Source organism: Molossus molossus, unplaced genomic scaffold (genome assembly GCF_014108415.1).
Source record: "Molossus molossus isolate mMolMol1 unplaced genomic scaffold, mMolMol1.p scaffold_m16_p_1, whole genome shotgun sequence".
Classification (NCBI taxonomy): domain Eukaryota; kingdom Metazoa; phylum Chordata; class Mammalia; order Chiroptera; family Molossidae; genus Molossus; species Molossus molossus.
The window spans coordinates 117816047-117834763 of NW_023425344.1; the positions used below are offsets into that span (position 1 = coordinate 117816047).

Consider the following 18717-nt stretch of genomic DNA (forward strand, 5'->3'; position numbering starts at 1 on the left):
ACATTTATTTTGTTTTCTTAGATGCAATTGTTGATATATGTGTATTTATCACCATTTTATTGTTCATATTTTTATCATTTTTTTTTCTTAAATAAGACCCTTTAACATTTTATTGTAATACTGGTTTGGTGGTGATTAACTCTAGATTTTTCTTGTCTGGGAAGCTCTTTATCTGACCTTTGATTCTAAATGACAGTTTTTGTGGGTTTTTTTGGTTAATTTCCACCCGAGGATATTTTTCCATTGATTTTTTTTTTTTTTTTTTTTTTTTTTTTTTTAAGATAGAGGGGAAGGCGGGCAGGGCAGAGAGAGAGAGAGAGAAACCCCCTGCAACCCTGACCGGGGCTGGGGATTGAACCTGAGACCTAACGCTCTAACCTCTGAGCCAAACCAGCTAGAGCTCTGTTTGGCTTTTGTACTGGGAGAGTAGGGGTATGCATTGGGACTGGTAGGGCCTGAAAAGTCCATATTTTAAATATTTTTCAATGAGAGTTATGATCCCTTTTATGGCCTCAGGTTTTAGAGGGTGCTGTCTCTTGTTAGGGTAAGTACCCCTGGTTTTAGGGGTATTTTTTTTTCTTTATTGATTTTAGAGAGAGAGGAAGAGAGAGATGGAAACATCGATGAGAGAGAACACTGATGGGCCGCCCTCCACTCCGCAACCCAGGCATGTGCCCTGACCGGGAATTGAACTAGCAACCTCTTGGTGCATGGGTCAACACTCAACCACTGAGCCACACCAGCCGGGCCATTTTTTAGGGATATCTTGATGGGGATACATTCGTTGCCCTCCCTGGTTTTTCAGTTTTAGGATTGACTTGGATGAGGACAGATTCTGGAATATTATTAATTTCTGATTCAGGGTAAGAAGTTGGTCATCAGACATAACAATAAGGGTTCATTATCTTCTATGCCTAATGTTCCTAGTGTTATGGTAGTCCCTAGACTGGACAAGATGTCCTTCCCTGGAACTACAAGCAAAGCATGATTAGAAGCAAGATTTCTGAGGCAGCAGTGAGGGGTTGAGCTTTGAGGATGCCCATTTACTCCAGAGATCAAACAGGTTTGGGGAGAAAGAGGTCCAGGTGAGGAAGTCAGAGTAGAATAAGCAGCCCCTGTATCTAATAAAAATATAATGGGCTTACTTGCCATGTCAAGGGTTACCTGAGGCTACTCTGGTGGGATGGTATGGATGTTCAGCGGGGAAGGTGGGAGGTCTCAGGCACCATCAATTCTCTGGTGTTTTGACCATCATTGGTTTAGAGGTCCTAGGTTTCCTTCAGTGCTTAGGATAGTTATTTTTCCGTGGCTCTCCTTCTTAGAGAGGGGGCATGGTGCTGGAGGCAGATGTGCCAGAGTCAGTTGTGAGCACTCCTTCTTTGTGTCCTTCTTGTCCACAGAAATAGCTTTGCCCCTTTGATGTCCCTTGTAGCCTGGAGGCCTGGTAACCCTGAGGTGGCCTAGGACTTAAAGCTAACAAGTGGGCCTTTAGTTTCCATTGGGTGGCATTTTGTTCTTCCACTGCCCTGTCTCAGTTGTTAAAAACACAGAAAGTCATCCATACCAGTTGCTCAGTGGGGGTCTGGGTTTCCATGGCTAGTTTCTGTAATTTTCTCCTGATGTCTGGGGCTGCCTGCTGGATAAAATGCATCCCAAAGTGCTGGGCCTCAGCAGACTCAGGGTCTTTATTTGTGTAGTTTTGTAAAGCTGCTGTTAATTGTCCCTGAAAAAGGGTGGGGTTTTCATCCTTTTTCTGAATAACCTCTTATTTTATCATAATTAACAGGTTTAACAGTGCATCTTTTCATCCCCTCTGGCAGTCCCTTCCCTCTTGTCCTTCATCTGACCTGGTTTGATAGACCCAGTTAGGGTCCTGATCTGGGACTGCATCTCTCCCTGGCCAGTATATGTGATGTTGAGCATGATGACTGGCTAATTCATCAGCATAGGTCCTAGTGGCTCCTATTATGCGCTGCTTTTCATCTACAGTGCAGCAGTGGGAGAGAACGATTTAAATCACTCCAAATCAGGTCATAAATCAGTGTCAAGTGACTAAACTCCTCTGTGAATTTACTAGGATTCTCAGAGAACCAACTGAGGTTTTCTTCACAGAGGGCCAGGTCAGACATAGAGAAGGGAACATATACCCAGGTTATTCCTCCATCAGGCTCCTCATTTGCTACTTCCCTCAGAGGTAACATGTTAGGGTTTGGGTGATACTGAGTTCTGTTCCTGGTAGTGGCAGGACTACATGCAGGGGCAGGTGCTAGTGGCTCTCTAGTGGAGGAGAGGTTATATAACAGCTGCACTTTGGGGGACGACAAGGGGAGTGAGCTGGGGGACAAGCTGCTTCATGCTTGGGATGAGTTCTGTGTAATCTGCTGGGGACAGAGGCCATTGTCTTGCTGGGATTGAGAGGAAAGCATCCTCTAATTCATCTGAACCCAGACATTGTGGCAACACACATTCTACAAGACTTCCTTAAGTCCCTATCTTGGTAAAGGGCCATAAACATCTGAATATAAGGTATTTCACTCCATTTGCCTTCATTTTTGCAAAAGAAATCTAACTGGAAAATAGTGTCATAATTCAGAGACCCATTTACAGGCTAGACTTCCCTGTCCCCAAGTTTGTAGTGGGGCCAGGTGACATTATAAGAGAAAATGAGGCACTGTTTCTTTTTATTTTCACCTTTAAAGGTGGCCCAATTGTTAAGGAGACACTCTAGGGGGGAATCTTAGGGCATGCTTTTGGCACCACCCATTTTGTCTCTTTTTACCTGGTTAACACAGCTGGTGACCAATTATGAGACCTCCAGTACCAGGATGCAGGTAGGGCCTAAGACAAAAAGTCAATCCAGTTAAGGAATTGGTCCCAATTAAAAGCAGCCTGGTTGGCAAGAAAGGAAAATATGGCCCTGGCCAGTTTGGCTCAGCAGTTAATAGTGTCGGCTTGAGGTCCAGAGAGACCCGGTTCAGTTCCCGCCAAGGGTGCATACCTGGGTTGCGGTTTGTCCCTGGCCCTGGTTGGGTTGTGTGGGTGGCAACCACTCGATGTGTCCCTTTCACATCGATGTTTCTCCTCTCTCTCTCCCGCTCTATCTGAACAAAAAATGGAAAAAAAATTTCCTCGGGTGAGGAAAATATGGAAAGGGCACAGGAAGTGATTAGGGAGGCGATCCAGCAGGCAGTGGATAAATAGGGGCCACCCAGAATATTAGTTTCCCCTTTGACCAGGCATTGCTGAGGTGAATAGCATGTGAACTGAAACCAGAAAGAGAAACGTGGTAACAGAAGATAAGGTATGACATGACAAGAATGAAGTTTTCAGTCAGTGTGATAAATGCTCCAAATAGAGGACCAGGAGTTATAGTATGAGTCACAATAGTAGCATCTTCCAGGAACCTGAGTAATGTGCCTTGAACCAAGGCAAGAAAGTCGGGTCCCTAATAGAGAGAGGCCTGTGTTTATCCCGTGTCCCGAGGGCAGTTACCAACCATCATGGTGGTGGCCAGATGCCCTGAGGTTAGATTTACTCTGCTCAGAGGACTCAACACCATAGAGGCAAAATGGGGTAGGGGTGGATGGAGAGAGAAGGTCCATTTGGACATCAGGGGTGATTAGGCTCTGACTCACTGGACCCTGTGGCCTAGGAGTCACCCGGGGATGGTTATGTGGGCAAGTTACTCCTTGTCCAGATGGCAGACTTACCTACAGCCCCAGTGTTGATGAGGCATGTGTTGATGAAAGATTTACTCTGCTGCTGACAGGTAATTCACCCCACACCGATGATAAGACATGACAGGAGAGATGAATTAGAGGGAGAGTAAAGGAGAGAATACAACTTCAGATCCCAACTGGCGTGCTGTAAAGTATGTCACTGGAAAGGGACCAGAACCAAGGTGGGTCTACCCCCACATGGTCTGGAATGTGTAAACCATTTGCTCCTAAGTGTACTTGCTTGGGGAAGATAAGACCTTGTGATTTATTATCTGGTTGTAAATTGTTCAACCAGTTTGTTCAGCTATCTGTCTCAGTTTTCCTATTCTAGTTGCCAAGGAAATTTACTAGCTTCTTACTAACCTGCCTCACACCCAGTCAAAAATCCACATGTAACTTTTGACCCCCTTAGAATTTAACTACAGTCATCCCTTATCCCTTGGTATCCACGGGGGACTGGTTCCAGGACTCCTTGAAATATCAAAATCCCTGGATGCTCAACTCCTTTATATAAAGTGGCATAGAACAATATGTACATTCGGCCATCTGCATCTGCAGATTCCGAACCGTGTATCAAAAACTTTTCCATCTGGGGTTGGCTGAATCCACAAATGCGAAACCTGGGGATACAGAGGGTTGACTGTGTATTTTTTTTTCTTTCCTTTATTGATTTTAGAGAGAGAGGAAAGGAGAGGGAGAGGGAGACAGAGAAACATCAATGAGAAAGAACATCGATTGGCCACCTCCTGCACGCCCCTTACAGGGGATTTGGCCCACAACCTGGGCATGTGTCCTGACCAGGAATTGAACCAGTGACCTCTTGGTGCATGGGTCGACGCTCAACCACTGAGCCACACTGGCTGGGCCTGACTGTATGTTTTTGAAAAAGAAAAAATCTGCATGTAAGTGAACTTGAGCAGTTCAAACCTGTGTTGTTCAAGAGTCAATTGTACATATAAAGTAATAGAGTACCCGGGACTAGGAAGTATATCAAGTCTTCAAATAACCTTTTGTTCAATGTTGTTTCATTATAACATTGATGAAGAAAAAAATTTTTCCCCCAGCTGGGCCACTGTGCCTGTGGAGTTGGTACATTCTCCCCATGTCTTTGTGGGTTTTCTCTGGGGACTCTGGTTTCCTCCCAGATTCCAAAAATGTGCATATGAAGTGAACGGCATGTCTCCATTGTCCCAGTCTGAGTGAGTGTGGGTGCAAGTGAATGCTCCTTCCATGGATGGGTGTCCTGTTCAGGGTGTGTCCTGTCTTGTACCCCGAACTATTGGCAGAGGCTCCAGCCCCCCTCGACCCTGAATTGGAATAAGCAGGTTAGATAATCATTCTGTTATTTGTTTTTATTCATTATATATATATATATATATATATATATATATATATACACACACACACACACATATATATGAAATTTATATATATATATTTTAATGTCTAATATTAGAAGTGATTGGGGTCTTTATATAGAAGTTTGGTGATGTTTTATAGCCAGAGATATGCCGATAGGAACTTAATTCTTGTTTATATAAATTAACATATGATAAAATTGGTTTTCTTATATGTTGTTTCACTTAAAATTGCAATTTCTAAGAACTTATCGATGATGTTAAGTGAGGACTTACTGTGGTCCATAAATGGAAGCTATAACTCTGATTATTAAGGTTATTAACCTTAGACATGGCCAGGCCTTCTTTCATTCTTATGAACTGGGTGTCTTGGCTCCTACATACCCTTCTTTTTCATCAGTACTAATGGGGAAAGGCTTATCTTAGATCTATTCTCCTTCCTCACTCCCTCTTTTTAGCTGGACACAGCACACACAAGGAAGGCTTTGGCCCTGAGTAATATAAACATGTCACCTCTGTCCCTCCTGAGCCAACCTCAGTCAAAATTTTCCCAGTGACATTTTTACATTTGGATATCCTCAGCATCTCCTTTCTGACTCCCTCTCCTTTTCCATGATCTCCTTTTCTCCTCTTGCCACTGGGTTTGGGCCACAACACTGTCAGTATTAGTTGGTTACACCCGTTGCTTATAATACCTGAAAAAAGTGAGGAATATACAATAACAAGACATATAGCCTTAGTCTCAAAGGGCAGAAATTTAGAGTGCTTGGGGAAGGAGTTGGTTCTGCTCCCTAAAGCAACTCACCAGTGAGGGCCTCATAACAGCTTTTGAAGAAGCAAAGACCAGAATGGCAAGACTGCTCTTTGGTTTCTGGAAGCTTCTCAGGTCCTTCCTGAGGCCCTCTGACCTTGGGTCTATGAGTCACCTTTATCTACAATAAATTGCTTAAGTTAACTTGTACCCAACACACAGGTACTACAAATTCAGTCTCCTCAGCTGGGCCCTCGGTGTACCCAGTAGTCTTTCCACACTTCTGCCACCATCCCCCATTCTGCTTCACAGAGAAAAAAATCGTATGGGGGAAAACTCTCAATTTTCCAGCACCCTCCAAACATTGGAATCTCTCTCAGTCTTTCTTTCTCAGAGGTAGAGAGGTATCTCTTCAAATCCAAGGTTAATTGTATTATGTATTACTTTCACTGTATTATGTAGTATGTATTTTATTCTCTTTCCTCCTTCACTTATGCCTCTCCTTCATGGATATTCAACTTTTCTTCTCTTCTACTCTTTGAGCTCAGCAAATAAACTTGATCAACTATCCAAACCTTTTTATTTATTTTGTTTTAAATCCTCACCAGAGGATATTTTTCCATTTATTTTCAGACAGAGTGGGAGGGAGAGAAAGAGAAACATCGATGTGAGAGAGACACATTGACTGGTTGCTTCCTGCACCACCCCAACTAGGGCCAGGGACCGAACTGCAACCGAGGTACGTGCCCTTGACTAGAATAAAACCTGAGACTCTGGGCTGCAGGCCGACGCTCTAACCGCTGAGCCAAACTGGCCAAACCTTTTTTAAAAATCCAGTTTTAGTCCCTCATATGACTGGCTCTTGCACACTTTTTCTTGCTTTCTCTGTACCACAGGCCGATGCTCTAACCGCTGAGCCAAACCGGCCAGGGCTCTCTTGCTTTCAATCAAGCTTCTAGGGAATAGTCTACACACTCTTCATCTCCATGTCCTCACCTCCCATCAATTTCTTCGATCTGGTGCCATCTGACTTCTCCCCAAAATCTATACTGAAAATCTTTTCACCAAAGTTACAAATGACTCCCAAACTACGAAATGCACTGAGAAATTTCAGACTTATTTGACTAATTCACTTGGCATTGTTGATTAACCTACCCCTGCATCCCTTTTCTCTGTTGGCTCTATAGGCTATGCTATACCTCATATGGCTTCTTCACAACATCCTTAATAGACTCCTCTTCTATCATTCACTAATTAAACACACACACACACACACACACACACACACACACTCATTCGATTCTCACTCATTTCTACCCTCATTACTCTTCCCAGTGACTTCATTAGTACCCACATGAAGACGACCTTGGTAACTTGGGGATGTCTAGAATCTGAATCTCTATGTTACAGGTCTTGAAGGTAAACAGAGCCCACCTTCCATGACTGACATTGAAAAAGTTGGGTCTTTGCTTTCTTAACTTTTTGGCAACTAAAACAGAAGCATGTGACCTAGGCCCATGCAAGTAGCCCCAGAAATGTAGATTCTGCAGTAAATGATTCAGAGAACTAGAACAACAGATAATTCATCCTGGTGACAGTGGCCATAGTAGGTTAGCTTTATCCCATTCTGGGTTTGTAGTGGTGTGGGTACTGGTCATGGTGATATTCAGTGTCCAGTGATGATGACAGTGGCAGTATTGTCTCTGGGTTAGTTCCAACATCTGATTTTGGCTTTTGCTCTGGGGGATTGGCCTCCCATTGTTTCTGATTATTTTCTAAGCTTGTGTCTCCTGCCTGGCAATCCTGACCTACCCAGTGCCCTTTCAACAAATGACTTTTCTGCTTAAATCAGCCTGTGTTACCCCAGGCTGTGTTATCCCAGGACTGCAAGTTACTAGGACTCCCAAATCTATATCTCCATTCTTTTTTTTTTTTTATCCTCACCCGAGGATATTTTTCCATTTTTTGTACAGATAGAGTGGGAGGGAAAGAGAGAGAGAGAAACATAGATGTGAAGGGACACATCGAGTGGCTGCCACCCGCACGACCAACCAGGGCCGGGGACAAACTGCAACCAAAGTACGTGCCCTTAGCGGGAACCGAAACCGGGTCTCTCTGGACCGCAGGCCGACGCTCTAACCGCTGAGCCAAACTGGCCAGGGTTATATCTCCATTCTTTACCTCTTGAGTGTTAAGTTGCCTTTTGGATAAGTTGCGTTTTTGTTTTTGTTTTTTTTAATCCTCACCCGAGGACATTTTTCCATTTTTTGTACAGATAGAGTGGGAGGGAGAGAGAGGAAGAGAGAGAGAAACATCGATGTGAAAGGGACACATCGAGTGGCTGCCACCCGCACGACCAACCAGGGCCGGGGACAAACTGCAACCGAAGTATGTGCCCTTAGCGGGAACCGAACCCGGGTCTCTCCGGACCGCAGGCTGATGCTCTATCCGCTGAGCCAAACCGGCCAGGGCTTTGTTTTTTTTTTTAAATCCTCACCTGACGATATGTTTTTATTGATTTTAGAGAAAGGAAAGGGGGGGGGAGAGATGTGAGAGAGAGATGTGAGAGAGAACAGTGATCGGTTGCCTCCCATATGCACCCTGACCAGGGGATCAAACCCAAAACCTGGGTATGTTCCTATCACAACTGAGATACATGCCCTTGACCAGGAATCAAGCCTGTGACTCTTTGGTCCAAGGGCTGATGCTCTAACAGCTAAGCCAAACTGGCCAGGGCTGATCTTCTATTTTATCTTGAAATTTGGTTCATGCATTCATTATAGATAGAGATTTCAGGGACACACTGGGAAGATGTCTAGATGTTGAAGAATGCTGGCCTCTTCTTAAGATTTTCAGTAAGGTTCTGCAGTTCAGCTTTCTTCTATGTTGGCAGAACCAGAACCATACACAGTTCTGTTTAGGTTGCCTTTTCTGCCTATGGCTAGCAAGCTAGACTGCCAGGGGTCTGATAATCATACATCTTACAGATTATAAAACCAGATCCTCTTCCTCTAGCTAAAGTGAGTGAGAACAAGGGCATAGAGGTAGGAAATCCAACAGGAGATACTGAAGTTTAGGGCCTGGGAAGTTCCAGAGATAAAGACCGATCCTCCAAACCATACCTGAATGCTTCTTTTTTCTCCCAAATTAAATAGGATTTATTTTACTTAGCATTCAAACAGTGCTGAGGATTCTGGTGCCTGGGGACCTTGGCTGTGAATCCTGTGGGTGAGAGTGGAATGTATTGGTCACAGATCTCACGTGCCTTTTTGGACTCTCTAGGCCACCTCCTTCTTTCTTTAGTTGACACCGCACCTATGCCGAGTAGCCCCTCCATATCTATGGTAGAAATGCCACATAACAGGCCATGGGATCTGAATTTCCAAGCAGATGACTAGAGGACAATGATACAACTTGGGTACAGTAGAGTTAGCACTCTGTGGGGTGCAGGAGACAAGAGGGGAACAGATAGATACATTCCCTCTCCATTCTCCTCTTGGTGAACTGCTCCAACATGCAGCTTTTCCTTGCAAACACCTTGTGCTTAGCAAACAACCCTGTCAGACCTTCTCTCTCCTCCTGATCATAGGAATCAGTGGTCAACATAGTAATGCATTGTCTTACATTCCTTCACATCTTTCCTTGCCTCACATTTCTTCTCTTTTACCATCCTGGGCTTCCATCTCCCAAAAAAGTATGAATACTTGAGATAGAAACATCAATATGAGAGAGAAACATTGATTGAGCCTGCAACCTGGGCATGTGCCCTCACAGGGATTCAAACCAGGACCTCAGTCCATGGGTCGATGCTCAATCCACTAAGCCACACTGGCTGGGCAAAGTATGAATACTTTAATCCTTGCCTTAGACTCTGCCTTCTAGAGTGCTTGGGTTAAGACATGTGCCTGAAATCAAAGATCCCGTCTCAACAGTAACAAGAAGTTACTGAGGACACAACAGATTTTTCCTGCTCAAAACAGGGAATCTAGCCCAGACTGCTGGCTTCCTGTAAGGGGCCTAGTGCCAAGGTTGCAAGGTCAGGCCATTTCTGGCTTACCTCTAGGAAAAAATGAAGCTCATTTCACAGGTTTTCTTCACTATTACCTATATTTTCTCCTGGGCACTTAAGACTTTTCCTGGGAAAAGTCAGACCCAGCCTTGCAGCCTGCATTGCTTTCTGGGTCTCTGTGCTCCCAGGCAATTAGAGGGCAGGAGGCCAGAGCCTGGAAGTTCAAAGTCCCCTCTACAGATGGCCAAAGGCTCTGATCAGCCTAGTGTGTTCGAGGGTGGAGAAGATTGTAATAGCAATGTCTGAGGCCAGGGCTGGAGAGAAAAAGAGTGGCTCTTGGCACAGACATGGTCACCTCTTTTGCAGACCACATGTGGCTCAGGCTAGGATGATAGCTGAATAGCTGTATTGGCTCTGAGCTCCCTGAGCCCCATGAGGTTTCTTTCTTTGTTGGCTCTTTCAGAGAACACAGGACTGTGTAACATAGTTGTACAATTATACTGGGTGGGCAGGGAGGCCCAGAGGCCCAAAATAGCTTCTGAGTCCCTTCTGCATTTGTTCTTGTCAAGATGCAAGCAGGTGCAATCAGGAAAGTGGATGCCAAAAGATTACAACCAAAGGTGGAAAGGATCAAGAGAGATTCTGTTATCTCCACATCCTTAGCACTTTCTTTTTTAGGGTATTTTAGAGTTTCACTGAGGCAAAGGCTTTTCTTTAGGTCTGGCCAGAGCACACAGTAAATTCAGAGCTGCATCCAAAGTCGGAGGTCATTAGTCCCATCTTAGACTAAAGGTCTTTTCTCATTACATTTAAGATACCCAGAGAGAGAAATTCCAGGGACCCTGCTGAAGGCTGAAGACTCTGCCCATGGTCCTCAAGTTTTACAAGTTCTTGAGGCTCCCCAAATTTGGTGTCCACTAACAGATCCCCCTCAGGAGTGCTTTGGTGATGTGGCCTCAGTGTAGTAACAGACCATGGCCAGAGGGTGAGGAACGGAGCGAGCTGCAGGTTGGCCGGGAGTGCCTGTGTGGTCGTCTCACTTCTGTCCTAAGCATCTCCTTGGGGCTGAGGCTTAGGAGTCAGTGCAACTCAGAGATTTGTGAACTGGTCGGAGCTACTGAAGCATGAGCCACCCAAGTGTTGAATAAGTAATCTGTCTCTGGGGGCAATGAGTAGATTAAGGTTGATTTATTGCCAAAAAGGCCATTATGGAAGCCATGAAGAGGGAAGGAAATGGGCAAAGTGTGACCTGTTGCTAAGAGACAGAAATTCCAAGGGCCAGATCCAGACTCAAAGACAAGGACTCAGCAAGATTATTGATGGTTATTAGCTCAAAGATAGCCCAGGAGTAAAACAAATTGGTTTGAAGGGAATTGTATCACCATAAAATCCTCACACCTGGCAAACAGGGATCTGGGAATGTATAATCTCTAAGGCATTCTTTGAGCCCAAGATCATGTCCAAAGGGAAGAGGGATGCTTCAACTCCAGAAGAGGTATCCTCTCAAGGATGTCCATAAAGGACAACAGGTAAAGGAGATATTTCCCAGTGGAAAGGACCACGAGCAGTTTTATTGACCAAGAAGCTTGCCTCACTGTCCAGAAGGATGTGCTATATGCTACAGATTAGTGACCATTGTTTTCTCTTCTCCCTATTCCAAGTGGAAGGTGTGTTTTTCTTTGAAAAAACTAGTTATCCCATTTTCCTCCACTATTTCATATTGGGGTAGCTAAATTTATATTTTAGCCATGGATTGCAAACTCATGAGAAGTTATATCCAGACCTAATTCTCACATTACAAAGGGACCCAACTGATGGTTTAATAAAGCAACTGGACATGATCCTGTTTTGTCTTCCATTCAGAAGTGGGCGTGTTTTTTCGTTGGGCCTAGAATCATTGCATTGCCAGGCAGGCACACTTTTTTTTTTTTTATCCTCACCTGAGGATATTTTTCGATTTATCTTCAGATAGAGTGGGAGGGAAGGGGAGAGACACAGACATCGATGTGAGAGACACATCGACTGGCTGTCTCCTGCATGACCAAGGCTGGGGACTAACTGCAACCGAGGTGTGTGCCCTTGACCAGAATTGAACTCGTGTCTGCGGGCCAACATTCTAATCGCTGAGCCAAACCGGTCAGGACAGCAGGCACACTTTTGAAAGTATATGTTTGTCAAGAAAAATATAGGTGGATGCTGAGCAATAAAGAGGTGGAATGTACTAGATGCATATTGCTTATCTGTTCATCATCCCTTCCTTTGGGGACCCATTCTTCCTCTCCACACAGTCCTGGTATAGTTGTCAATTATGGTGGCCTACTCTTCCACCCTAGAGGTGGGCACATGTCCATTCTGGCCAAAGTTCTCCCTAGGACTTTAGACCTGGAACTAGTGAGGCCAAGCCAAGAAAAGAAGACATCATTATTTGAACTCCTAGATCCAGCCATGCCTGAAGGCAGATATATCCTTAGATTTACCAATTATGTAAGCCAATTAATTTCCTATTGGCTTAAACATGTTTGAGTTGGTTTTTTTTTAAATATATATATATATATATATTTTTTTTTTTTTTTAAATCCTCACCCAAGGATATTTTTCTATTTATCTTCAGATAGAGTGGAAGAGAGAGAAAGGGGCGGGGGAGAGAGAGAAATATCAATGTGGGAGAGACACATCAACTGGTTGCCTCCCACACGACTCCGACCAGGGCTGGGCACAAACCGCAACTGAAGTACATACCCTTGACTGGAATCGAACCCGTGACTCATTGGTATGCAGGCTGACACTCTACCACTCAGTCAAATCAGCCAGGGCTTGAGTTGGATTTTTGACACCTCCAGCTGAAAGGGTTGACTACTAAATGCATACACAACAGAGACATAAACACTATGTTGTTCAAACTCATTAGGCATTATACAAGTCTTCCATGATCTTATGGGGTCAGCAAACTTTATAAAAAAGATCAGATATTTTAGGGTTTGTGGGCCACATACAGTCTCTGTCTCATATATATATATTTTTTCTTATTACAATCCTTTAAAAATGTAAAAACTGTTCATAGTTTGTAGGCCACACTACAAGCTTCAGGACAGATTTGCCCACAGGCTTGCTGACCCTTGATCTAGACCCTGCCAATCCCTGCAGCATTGGCACTCAATCTGCTAGTCCCTAACTATGAAGCAAAATACTTTTTGTTGTTTTTAATCCTCACCTGAGTATATTTTTTCTTTTCCCCAGATAGAGTGGGAGGGAGGGAGGGAGAAACATGGATGTGAGAGACACACATCTATTGGTTGCCTCCTGTACAACTCTGATCAGGGCCGGGGATCGAACCTGCTACCCAGGTACGTGCCTTTGACTGAGAATCAAACCTGCAACCCTTCAGTCCACGGGCCGATGCTCTAACCACTGAGCAACTGGCAAGGGCTGAAGCAAAATAACTTTTAAATGCTATTTGGTTCAAATCTCTTAACATGACTTTGTAATGCGTTAAGGTTCAGGGTAGAGTTAGGAATGGGAAAAGAATCCTGGCGCCCACTGTCTGCCACATAATAAGCACTGAATAAATGGTAATCATGACTATTTCTTGGTAATAAAGATAATTTATCAAAATGATGCAGCTGTCCAAATGTCTTTGTTCAAAGGTCCCAGTTCATCCTCAAAGACCCCTTCCCTACTTTCACCTACTTCAGGAAATCTTTTTCTGATCTCCAAGCCAAAATTACCAATCAAGTAATTAGGTATTCTTCTTCTCACAGACCCTGTGTGGCCCTCCACTATAATTGCATTATCATTCTCTTTCCATCTAACTTTGAGCACTTAGAATATGCCCGAGCCCCACTTCCTAGCACAGTGCTTAGCACCTAGTACTAAGAGGGCCTCTATACCTCTATGTGAACATCTGTCTGAATGTGCAGATGCTACCTATCTCCATCAGTGTCCATGGTGGTCAATCTACATGTCAGCATTATGCTGATGTACAGATGCCCTTGACACTGGTTCCTTTCTCAGCTGGAAATTATTAGTTGATATATACCACATCTTACCTGAAAATGTTATTACCAGATCTATTTTTCATCCCATTCCCTCCAAAAATGAGTCAAAGACAGAGGAACAGGTAGGAATAAGTTTTCTTAGAAACTTATGAAGGAGAGGAACCCTCTGACCCCACCCTCACATCCTTTACTCTCTGATGTGCTATCAAATCAGAGGCCTTCAGTCTCCATCTGGGGATCAGAGCGCCCACCACACAGCTGGGGCCACACACCAGTTTGATTCATGTCTATGGGGTGGAGAGGAAATTATCCTTCTGAGAAAAATATGCTTAAGTCCTTGCAGGCCCAGAAAAGGCTGACAAAGGCAAGGTGAACCATAGTGTTTTAAGCTGAAATCTTCTGTCCGTCTCACAAACGTAGGCAGAAAGTACCACCATTGATCAGCTTTATATGGCACCCACTATATACAACAGACAGACAGACAGACAGAGCACGTACCACTTCTAAGCTGAATACTGCTCTCCACCTAGAAGCACCCTGGATAAGCACATGAGACACTTTTGCATAAGATGTACTTTTTAAAGGAATGAAGAAGTATTTTGGCAAAACATCTACTTCTCTCCCAGGTCCTGGGTAAAGAGGGACCTCTAAATTCTGAAGCTTCTACATACTGAAAATTATTCCCTTCTCAATGGCAGTATATACAGTAGCAAACCTTCTAAGTCTGTTGTCACAGCCCTCTACAGGTATCCTGAATCTACTTTACAGGTGGGCATACTTAGAAACAGAAGGTGGTCTGGAGCAAGGGGGTACTGGGGCAGGCTCAAGGTGAGGGCACACAGGAGGTGTCTTGGCTCAGCCAAAGGCAGGGCCTCTGTCTATCTGGAGGGGAAAGGGAAAGGCTAGGGTGGCCCAAACTCCCTCTTTCTTCCTGCCTGGGAAAGTAGTGGTTTCACAGGCAAGGCTGTCAGGAAAGAAAGGCAGGTTCCCACTCTTGGTGCCTAGGGGGCCTCTGCGGGTGGTTCCTCCTGAGGCCTCTTCAGTATGCTCTCTGTGTTTGAGGATTGTGAGTTCATTGCTTCCAGAACTTCTCTTGTTACCTGCATCTGAGCCGAGATCTCAACTCATTTATTTGAAAAAGGCAGGGTGGGGAAATGATTTAAGAGAATATGAGACACAGAACACTCTTTCCACATCCTCCCTCTGACTAGACTGGGGCTTTTAAAGGTCTCCTTCACCCTGTCTCCTAGGGATATTTAAAGGCAGCTTTTATGAGACTCTATACTGTCTTTTGTGTTTCTCATGTGTGTTTTTTCCCTTGTGTGTGTATAAATAATATATATATGTATGTGTGTGTGTGTGTGTGTGTGTGTGTGTGTGTGTATATATATATATATATATATATATATATATATATATTCTTTAAAAAGCAATAGTCCTTTGGTCCCTAAACTCTAAAGAATGATATGATTTTGAATGAAGTAAATCTGGGCTTCCCTTGCGGAGAAGCCCTTGGCACCCCCAAGGCCCTCTGCTGGTTCCCCTCGACAGTCCATCTTCAGGCAGCCCCAGCTGCTTTGCCAGCCTGAACTTTACGCCACAGTCATAGAACAACCCACTTGATGAAGACAATCCTTAAAGTGGCCTGAGCCCCAGGCTCTGGCCTTGGGTCCAATCCACCTCCGTCTGTGGCTGCTCCTTCATGAAGGGCTGCTTAAGCGCTTCTGTGCTTCTCCTCTCTTTTCTTCTCACTCTTCGGTATCTGTTGTTGGTATTAATTGATAAAGGGTGGGGGGTAGGGGGTGAGAGGCAAAAATCAGTCTGGAGGGCAAGACAAGAAGAGCAGCTTGCCCTGTCAGCTATATCTTAGGGGAGTGCCTGGGCCTTTCTTCCAGAGGAGCAGAGCTACAGCAGGGCCTTAGCCCAGCACCCGCCCCATAGGACTCCCTGGGGTAGCTCAAGTGAGGCATGGGGAACTTCTGAGGTAGTGAATCTCTAAAAGTTGCAGGCAGCTAGCCCTGCCACAAACCTAACAGAGCCTGCCATCTTCCTCCCCATCACCCACCAGGCCCTGTAGGTCCTGCTTGTTCAGTGTACTTGCTTCTCTCCTTGTCTCTATGTTAACTGCCATTTCCCCAGCCCTTAATCATGTTCCTACTTTGCTTAAATTCCTCATGGTTCTGTACCATCTTCAGGATAAAGTTCAAACTCATGGCCTTTAAGACCCTTCACAGGCTTGTCCAAACCTACTTTTCTAGTCTCGTTCTCCATCCCCCTGCCCTTCTTCAACATGAGTTCTCTACTCCCATCGCCCCCTGTGGCTATCTCCAGAGTAGAAGTAACTGATGGAATCTTGCTGTTAATTGTCTCTCCTCGACCATGGGGCAGGAATACTGTCTAATTTTTCTCAGTCCTTGAATTGAAGGAAAAACATAGTCTCCAATGAAGGATTCCCCTTAACTCCTTGCTCTTCTCTCCCAGACTTTTTCAGAGATGTATGCCCCAACATCCCAAAAAGAACAAAAAACTGAGAGGGCCTCCATTACTCAGACCCCATCTGCCTGGGGTCCACCAAGGACTCACCTTTCTGTGGCTGGTCAGTGAGAGCAGATCAGTAAGGCCTGTTGGCATCCTTGGGCCTCTTTAGCTGGACCTTGAGCCTCTTCATGCCAATTTGAAAGCCATTCATGGCCTGAATAGCTGTCTGGGCACTGGTTGGATTGTCAAAGCTAACAAACCCTGGGGGTTTGGGCACAGAGGTTAGCTGGGAACTCTGCCTGGCAGGGCCTCCTTTCTCTCTGACCAGCCACTTCTTCTCCCTGCCCTTCAGACCAGTTACATCAAACATCTACCCCATCCACCCTCCAATGTTGGTACGTACACGTACACACACACTTATACTTACATGGGCAAATGGCCTGAATAATATAAAAGCGTCAGTCTTGGAAAAACAGGAAGCAATTCGGAGTGTGTGTGTGTTGGTTGGGGTGTCTCCTGGTCTTTCCCTAGCATGGGTTGACTCTCTCCCTCCATAGCCCCCGTTCTGGTCCTCTGAAGTGCAGTTGGAGTTGGAAGGGATCTCTGGTCCCAGGCCCAGACACCACCTGTCTTGGCTAGACTCTAAAGCCTGACCTGGTCAAACATCTTCCAGATACCTGACCTTCCCAGACAATCCTGAACTAGACTTGTTGCTGGTCTGGGCTTAGCCCCACACTGGTCTGTGACCCTGCTTTGTGCTATATGCTCAGTCTTTGGGAATCATTGACTTATGGAGGAATAATCTTAGGGTCTGTAAGAGTTGGAAGTGGGAGAGGCCCAGGGATAGGGCTCAGCTTACCGAAACACTTGCTCTGATTGGTGGCTCGATCCACAAAGACTTTGGCAGAGACAACAGCTCCAAAGGGCAGAAATGTCTGTATGAGTTCTGCATCACCAAACTCCTGAGGCAGGTGATAGATGAACAGGTTACAGCCTTCAGGGCCTGCAGGAACAGTAGCAGTTGGTTCAGGAGAGGGACCCTGAGTCCAGCCCCACCAGGCCCTGATCTCCAGCCCTTTCCCTCACCTTCTCTTTGTTGCTGGGGCAGGGCTGAAGGCTGCTGGGGGAAAGCTGTGCTCACTGGGGCATAGGCCGACGGGTAGGCTGCTGGAGACAGAGGTGGGAGTGGGCAGTGAACCCCAGGAGCCCCTCAAGCAAGGCCACATCTGCCTGGCCACCACTGACCAGTTCAGCCCAGTTCACGGTAACCCTCACCCTTAGAGAGGTGGTTCTGGGCTCAGGGGTTGGGGGATGGGAAGGTTGCCTCCTTATAAAAGATCACCCCCGCCCTCATTTCCCTATTCCTTTCTGGGACCCTTCAAACCCTCCCAGGCTGCGTAGAGTCCAGTGAAACCTGCATATTGGTGCATTCCAGCGTAGGCCTGCTGCAGGGGGTCAGCCAAGCCGGGGCTCTGGGCTGGGGAGAAAGAGGTGCAAAGGCCACAATGAAGGCCGCTGGTGGGCAGGGTCGAGTCAAAGGCAACATGGAAAGAGAAGAAATCCCCCCCCCCCCGCTTCCCCCGCTCCCCACTCCATTTCGGGGAGATGTTGGCGGAGCGGGGGGGCCCACCTGGGTAAGGGGACAGCCCATTATTGTAGAGGGCGTCGGAGCCCGGCTGCCCGCTGGTCTGAGGAGTTAGGGGGCCGAATCCATTGACTCCGATGGGTGCCGGGAGACCCGAAATTGTGCCCGGGCTGCCGCCGGGAGGGGAGTTCGCTACAGGTGGGGAAGAGGTGGCAGATTTAGGCCACAGTCTCCCTCCCCGCCCCACCTTGCCCCTCCCCGCCCCACCTTGCCCCTCCCCGCCCCACCTTGCCCCTCCCCGCCCCACCTTGCCCCTCCCCGCCGCGGCCCCGCCCCCTGCTCTCTACCTGCCGCCGGTAGCAGCGGCGCGGCTACTAGGCTGAAGGCCGCCACGTGTTGCATCTGAGCGGCCACTGCGGCCACAGGGCCTAGACCTGGGCCCTGTGCCGCCGCCAGCAGGGCCGCTTGGTGCTGCAGGATCTTTGGGAGGGAAGAAGGGCAGCCATGGATGGCCCAGCGGCGGACAGCTGCCCCAGCTCCCGACCCCGGCCTGGCCCACGGCCTGGCCCACCCGCCGCCAGTCCGCCGCGCCTTCCAGGGGCCGGGCACCCACCGCCGTGGTGTAGGCTCCGTAGGCCCCAAGAGGCAGCGGCGCGGGGTGGAAGGCGCCGAGCTGGCCCGCCATCTGCTGCATCCGACGCAGCGCGCGCTCCCGGTCTGTGTCAGCCAGCTTGACCACGAGGCTGGATGAGGCACCCTGAGTAGGGCAGGAGAAGCCGCGGTGACCGGTCCAGACTCCAGTCTTGGACCTGGGCTGAGTGC

At 46.5% G+C, this 18717-nt stretch overlaps 1 protein-coding gene across 6 annotated transcripts in view; it reads right to left on the bottom strand.

The window, feature by feature from the left end:
• Positions 1–16443: 16443 nt before the first annotated feature.
• CELF6 (CUGBP Elav-like family member 6) overlaps positions 16444–18717 on the bottom strand; it is a 28600-nt gene continuing 26326 nt past the window's right edge. The window contains exons 6-12 of one of the 6 annotated variants that reach the window (XM_036257267.1): positions 18509–18652; positions 18243–18375; positions 17941–18087; positions 17725–17787; positions 17397–17477; positions 17170–17313; positions 16444–16571 (exon numbers count right to left, since the gene is read on the bottom strand). In XM_036257267.1, the coding sequence (XP_036113160.1) occupies positions 16444–16571; positions 17170–17313; positions 17397–17477; positions 17725–17787; positions 17941–18087; positions 18243–18375; positions 18509–18652 (840 nt within the window). Of the gene's footprint in view, positions 16572–17169; positions 17314–17396; positions 17478–17724; positions 17788–17940; positions 18126–18242; positions 18376–18508; positions 18653–18717 lie in introns of all 6 variants that reach the window. The other 5 variants (XM_036257297.1, XM_036257290.1, XM_036257276.1 and 2 more) reach the window with 5 other exon arrangements.